The 6,944-nt window shown below is 54.7% G+C and overlaps 2 protein-coding genes across 2 annotated transcripts in view; both read left to right on the forward strand.

Annotated features, from left to right (window-relative positions):
- Positions 1 to 805, forward strand: part of PIGU (phosphatidylinositol glycan anchor biosynthesis, class U) — a 37,256-nt gene extending 36,451 nt beyond the window's left edge. The window contains exon 14 of the mRNA XM_009999858.1: positions 692 to 805. Coding sequence (XP_009998160.1) covers positions 692 to 805 — 114 coding nt within the window. The remainder of the gene's footprint in view (positions 1 to 691) is intronic.
- A 584-nt stretch (positions 806 to 1,389) lies between these two features.
- TLDC2 (TBC/LysM-associated domain containing 2) overlaps positions 1,390 to 6,944 on the forward strand; it is a 28,849-nt gene continuing 23,294 nt past the window's right edge. Inside the window, exon 1 of the mRNA XM_009999859.1 lies at positions 1,390 to 1,434. Within this exon, the coding sequence (XP_009998161.1) occupies positions 1,390 to 1,434 (45 nt within the window). The remainder of the gene's footprint in view (positions 1,435 to 6,944) is intronic.

Below are 6,944 nucleotides of genomic sequence, written 5' to 3' on the forward strand. Positions count from 1 at the left end.
AAGACCTTTAAGATCACCAAGTCCAGCCTATGACCAACACCCCCACATCTCCAGACCATGGCACTAAGTGCCACCTCCAGCCTTTCCTGGAACACCTCCAGGGATGGTGCCTCCACCACTGCCCTGGGCAGTCCATCCCAAGGTCTGATCACCCTTTCTATGGGGAAGTGCTTCCTGATATCCAACCCAAACCTCACCTGGAGCAGCTTCAGGCCAGGCCCTCTCATCCTGTCACTGGCTGCCTGGAAAAAGAGCCCACCCCCACCTGAGCACAACCTCCCTTGAGGTGGTTGTAGAGAGTGAGAAGGTCCCCCCTGAGTCTCCTCTTCTCCAGGCTAAACAACCCCAGCTCCCTCAGCCTCTCTCTGTCAGACTTTCCCTCTAGTCCCTTCACCAGCCTTGTCTCCTCTGGACCTGCTCCAGCACCTCAATGTCCTTCCTGCAGTGAGGGACCCAGAACTGGACACACACCCAAGGTGAGGCCTCCCCAGTGCTGAGCACGAGGGGAAATCAATCTGTTCAGTCTCCGGTGGCTCCGCGCTGCCGGGCACAGGCTGGGCAGGCAGTGCCCATGGGGTCACAAAGCCTAAGAGCTTCCAAAGCCCCTTCAGGGTCCATCACAGCCACGTGTCCTTTTTCCTTCTCCCCTGTTGTGTAGCCTCACTGCTGTCTGACCCTCTCCCTCCTGCAGATCCTGCTCATCTCGGATTATTTCTACGCCTTCCTGCGCCGGGAGTTCTACCTCAGCCACGGGCTGCACCTGACGCGGCCGGACGGGACAGAGGCCGTGCTGGTGCTGAAGTAAGGATGGTGCCCACCATTCCCTGGGACATGGACCACTCTGAGGAACATGCAAAGCTTGGGGCATGTGGGGCGGGTGGGGATGGTTCCCTGAATGAGATCTGACTTTGGGAATGCTACCTGCTGCAAGAAAGGGCTCTGAGGTTCTTCTGGGAATACCCTCCTGAGCTGTGGGCTCAGTGCACAGACACTAAGAACTACAAGTAGGAGCTGCAGTGCTTCCCCTGGAGCATCTCCCTTCATCCCTCAGCTCTGCTCTTCACTGCAATCTCAGTCAGCTACCCTGGGCAGTCCAGCAGGAACCAGAGGAAGTGTCTGAGCTGAAACCAGGGCTGAATCTCTGGCCCAGAAATAGCTCAGACCATAAACTCTTTACCCTCACTGCTTCTTGGGGATATTTACTTCTCCTGGAAATGTCCCCTTCACTGCTCTGACCAGCCCTGCTCCTGCTTGGCATGAGGCCACCTCTGGGAGCCTGGTGCATAAGCCCTGGATGCAGATGCCATTTCTTGGTTCTACTGTCATGAAAACTGGACAAATCAGATGTGCTTAGGCACAGTGGGTGCTTGGAAATAAATCATGACCAGGATGAATGACCTCTTGGAAGGAGGACCTCTGAAGCTGCTGCCACAGGTAATAAATCTTGGAGCTCGAACACTAGTAAGAGCTGGAACTGTGGTGAGAGCAGGAGCAGGTGGGTGCTGGGGAACTGCTGTTTGCTGTTGAAGCAACACAGACATGTCCATGTTGGGAGCTGCACAGAGGCTGTGCAGGGTCTCAGAAGAAAGAACACATTCCCACTGCTCCTGATTTCTGTAGGGTAACAAAGGCTGGCAGTGCAGGGCTCACACTGTACAGCTGACATTGCTTGGGCAGCAGCCTGGATGTGGAATGAACAAGCTGCCTGCCTGGCTGGGGACCAGGAGGTGTCAGCATCTCCCCTTGGAGGCCCCAGACCAAATCCAGAAGGAGCCTTGGCCACTGCTGTGGTGGGGTTGTTGGGCTCCAGATGTTCCACAGCTGCTCCGCCCTGGGCTGCTCACTTCCCTGTGTTACCCTCACAAGGGCAGGGATGGTCTCTTGTGGCTGTGTGCAGGTTCTGTGGAGGCAGCAGCCCCTGGATCCCCCTGCTCTCCTCTGTGCTCAGTCCTGCTCCTTTCAGAGCTGCTGCCTCTGCTCACCCTGTAAATGTGACCCACCAGGTGAAGCCACCAGCCTGGCTGCTGGCTCTGCTGGCTGCCTGGTGGCAGGGAAGTGGCACCTGCAGTGTGAAAACCACCTCACTGATGGCTTCCCCACTGATCCCAAGAAAAATCCAAAGGGCTGGGAATGTCACACCACTGAAACCAAACTGGACCTGGCACAGAGTGCCTGGGAGACAGAGGTGCCCAAGCAGTTGTGTAAACAGGTTTTCTTTCTTTCTGGCCAACTACAAGTTCTGCCTTACTGCACTGCTCTTCGTGCTTTGGTGGGGCTGGGAGTCCCAGCCCAGCTCCTGGGGAGGCACCAGCCATGGGGGAGGCACCAGGACAGGGCTGCTCAGGGCACGGGAGCACAAATAAACTGCGAGTTTGAAACACCTCTGAGTGCTCTGTTGGGGGGAGGAGGGTGAGCCCAGAAGGCCAACGGGATCCTGGGCTGCATCAAAAGAAGGTTGGCCAGCTGGTCGAGGGAGGTGATTTCCCCCCCTCTGCTCTTGTGACACCCCACGTGGAGAACTGTATCCAGTTATGGAGCCCCCAACATAAGCAGGTCATAGAGCTCCTTGAGTGACTCCAGAGGAGGGTGACAAAAATGATCAGAGGGCTGGAGCAGCTCCTCTGTGAAGACAGGCTGAGGGAGTTGGGGTTGTTCAGCCTGGAGAAGAGGAGGCTCCCTGGTGATCTTAGAGCAGCTTTCCAATATCTGAAGGGGACTACAAGAAAGCTGGGGTGGGGCTTTTTGCATGGGCGTGTAGTGAGAGGACAAGGGGCAATGGTTTAAAACTTGAAGAGGGAAGATTTAGATTAGATACTAGGGAGGAAATTCTTTATTATGAGGGTGGTGAGAGCCTGGCCCAGGCTGCCTAGGGAAGCTGTGGCTGCCCCATCCCTGACAGTGTTGAAGGGCAGGTTGGATGGGGCTTGGAGCAGCCTGGGCTGGTGGGAGGTGTCCCTACCTGTGGCAGGGAGTTTGCATCTAGATGATCTTTAAGGTCCCTTCCAACCCAAACCATTTTGTGATTCTATGGGGGGGCTGACAGTGAGGGGGGGGGGCACTGGGGAGCACTGAGAGACACATGGAGGGGCCTTGAGGGGACTTGAAGGCAAAGAGAGGGATGAGGAGGGAAAACAAGGGGCCCTGGAGTGTGCCCAAAGGCAAATATGGTTCTGGGGCACTCTGAAGGTTTTAGGAAGTGCCAGCTCCAACCTGAGAGCAGGAGAACTTCAGACAAGGGTGAAGACCTGGGGCTCTCTGGGGGATCTCCGTGTGGCAGTCTCCCTCTTCCTGCAAAGTAGAACATAATTCACCCATCAGAAGGAGATGATGCTGACAGGAGCATTTCTTCCTGTCGCCATGCCCAGCTGGGCCTTTTCTGTGTAGCTGAAGATACCAATGTTATAAATGTTGTGTGACACACAAAGGTTTACTCCTCAAAACCTTCCTCAGAAGTTGTTTTCCAAACAACACCTCAGCAGACTTGTCAATAGAAGGAATCTTGTGGAAGGACTTGTTGAAATCAAAGTGTATAAAACTGGGTGTCAAGAAGAGGGACTGGTCTCTTCTCAGTGGTGCCTGTGATAGGATGAGGAGCAATGGCCATAAACTGGAACACAAGCAGTTCCACCTCAGCATGAGGAGAAACTTCCCTGTGAGGGTGACAGAGCCCTGGGACAGGCTGCCCAGAGAGGCTGTGGAGTCTCTTTCTCTGGACACTTTTGAGACAGCAACTGGACACATTCCTGTGATCTCTGACCTTCCTCTGAGCTTACGGAGCTCTGTGGAATGGAATATCTCTGGCCAGTTTTTCTGTCTGTCTAACTCAGCCTCCTACGGGGGGGTCACAGATCTCCCCGCAGTGTCTGAGCCGGCAGAGTGAAAGTGTGACCTTGAAGCCCCAGGAGTTACAAAAACATTCCAGTGTCTTATCAGCTTCAGAAGAACACACTGTTGCTCATTAAAAGAAAGCTCACTGAAGGAAAAAAAAATTGTAAAAAGGAAAATTGGCTTCATCCTCAAACCAGGACAGACCTGCCTGAGGGGATTCTGCTCTGGCAGGGAGTTGGACTCAATCTCCAGACGTCCCTTCCAACCCCAACCATTCTATGGTTCTAGGACAATGCAGTGGTAAGTGCAGTGCCAGGGACAGGGGCAGGGACAGCAGGGGTGGGGATATGGGAAGGACCAAGGTAGGGTCATGGGCACGGCAGAAGCAGTGGTAGCAACAGGGGCTGGGTACAGGCCAGGGACAGGAAGCAGCACTGTCATGGGTGTGGAAGGGACAGGGACAGATGTGGGGCAGAAACAGGGGCAGGAGCAGAGACAGGGACAATGATGGCCACCCCACAGCAGCTCGGTCAGGGACTGGATACCCCATCCTGGCTCCTCAGCAGCAGGTGGGTCCCAGGGGAGGCTTTGGGGGGCTGCTGGGACCTCCTGGCCCACCCAGGGCCAAGTTGCAGCAGCGCTGGGCACAAGGAACCCCCCCTGCCTGGGGCCACCATCAGAGCCTGGTAGGAGCAGTGGAGCTGGGACCAGGGCAGCCAGGACCAATGGGGCAGCAACAGGCCCTGCCATGGGTGTGAGGAGCACCCCCAAAAGCCTGCAGTGGGGCCAGGGTCTGGGCCAGGCCATTGTGACTGCTGTGCCACACACAGGGCCCACAGGAACTCCTGTGTTAGCATCAGTGGGACTTTGGGGTTGGCCCTGCAGGGTCATGGCCATGCTGGCTGCTTTGAGGGGCACCAGTGGGAAGGGAACACCCTGGGGCATTGCAGAGCCTGCCTAGCTTGCAGGAGCTTCTCCAACAGCACCTGAGGCAGGAGATGCCTTGGCCAGGGGGTTCACTCCTGCAGCCCCCCAGCCCTGTTTCTCCCATGGCCCCCAGAGCAGGATGTCAGCCCAGGCTGCCCCTGCCAGCAAGAGGGACACGTGCCACCAGGTCGGCTGGGCAGGTGTTGGCAGGTGCTGCAACCATTGCAACAGTCGTGTAGAAAGAACAACACAGGTCTGAGCTGCCTGTTGCTCCCAAAACAAATCCTGGGCAGCAGCTGGGATGCCAAGGAGGTGACAACCACCAGTCACCTGGAATGCTGGACACCTGGGCCAGCCCCAGGTGGGAATGGCTGTGCCTGGGGACACATCCTGGACCCCCAGGAGCTGGGGCAGGCTGCTGGCATCCCCACCCCCCTGCATCTGTAATGGCTTCTACAGTTCCTGGACAATTAGGGCTTCCTATTCAAGCCTGCTGGGTAATTAAAACAGTTTGTTTACTCCAGGTCACACGGGTGGCAGGATGGACAGGAGAAAGGTGACTCTGGAACATGAAGCCCAGCACTGGCAATGGGGGCACCAGGAGGAGCTGCACTTCAGTGCCCATCACTTCCAAAGTGCCTCTAACTCCTTCCTATACTGCAAGTTTCTCCTTTTCAGTCAACGTGTAGTTGCCCTCAGAACCTCTGCAGCTCCAGCTCCAGAATCCCAAGGGTCAACCTCAACTTTCCCCTGGTGCTCCTGCCCGGGGCTCGGGTGGGACCGTTGTACCCGGAGCAGAGCACAGCGCTGCTGGGGGTGCCGGCCGAGCACCTGCTCACAGAGAAGGGCTGGTGGGAGTTGTAGGAAATCCCCAGGGGCACCCAAGGGAGTCCCGTTCTCAAGGGGTTGTGCAGCCAAGCAGAGAGGGTCCCATCTGGGCTGCCAAACCAAAACCAAGAAAGTCCAAGTGCTGTTCAGTCAGGATCTTTATTCACAGGGGCAGCTCCTCCAAAAAAGTGCACCTTGCAGGGTGAGGTGAGAGGTACATACACACCTGATAGCTAAATATGGGCGATATTTCTAAGAAACAGTTTACTTATTCATCAGTTTCCCAATAAATCATTTACATAAGTGTCTGCCCATTATCACATGCGTGTTAAGCCCATTTGGGTCTCCTAGGAGTCGTTTACTTCATCCTTGAGTCTTCCTCACAGGAACCTCTGGCCAAGCTCTGTAGGCCCAGATGAGACATTTACACCCTACAAGCAGTTAACTGTTTGAAGTCAGAGTTTGGTTAATGCTGTTTCATTCTCTCAGCAGTAACTATAAATATCCAGGTGTTTCCACTGGCTGGAAAACTTGCTGCTGCTTTCAGCAAGTGGCTGCTTAGAAGGGAGTTCACTGAAGGAAAATAAATCAGGGAAAAGAAAATTTGCTTCATCCTGGCTCAAACCAGGACATTTTACATGTTACTCACAGGCTGTGTTCTCCTGAGGGCCAAGGTAAGGATTCTCCCCCAGAGTGAGATTTCCTTGAGGTGCACATTGTGCTTCACCATCCTCCATCATCACACACCAGGTATGTCCAGGTCCCTGAAAAGCAGCTCCACAGGTTTTACTTTCGCCCAAAGCAGGAAGAACCCAAACACTTTCCCCAGCAGATTCCTTTCACACCTCCCAGGGACTTCATCCCCATCTGCAGGATGTAGAAGATGTGACTGAGCAAGACCAGCCCAATTGATGGATCCCCTGGTGTTAACCAACCAGGTGGCTTGTGCTAAATGTCCCAATTTCTGAAAGTTCCACCAGCCTTTGCCTTCAGGGTAGCTTTCAACAGACCATTGTACCTTTCAACCTTCCCTGAGGCCTGTGTATAGTACGGGATATGGTAGATCCATTGGATACCATGTTCCTTGGCCCAGTTAGACTGCTTTTGAAATGAGTCCCATTGTCTGACTCAATTCTTTCTGGAGTACCATGTCTCCATAAGATTTGCTTCTCAAGGCCCAGGATGGTGTTCTGGGCTGTGGCATGAGGCACAGGATATGTTTCCAACCATCCTGTGCTTGTTTCCAGCATTGTTAAGCACACAGCACTTACCCTGGTGGCTCTGAGGCAGTGTGATGTAGTCAATTTGCCAGGCCTCCCCACACCTGTACTGTGACCACCTCCCCTCATACCACAAAGGTT

Source organism: Chaetura pelagica, unplaced genomic scaffold (assembly GCF_000747805.2).
Source record: "Chaetura pelagica isolate M959 unplaced genomic scaffold, ChaPel_1.0 scaffold146, whole genome shotgun sequence".
NCBI lineage: Eukaryota > Metazoa > Chordata > Aves > Apodiformes > Apodidae > Chaetura > Chaetura pelagica.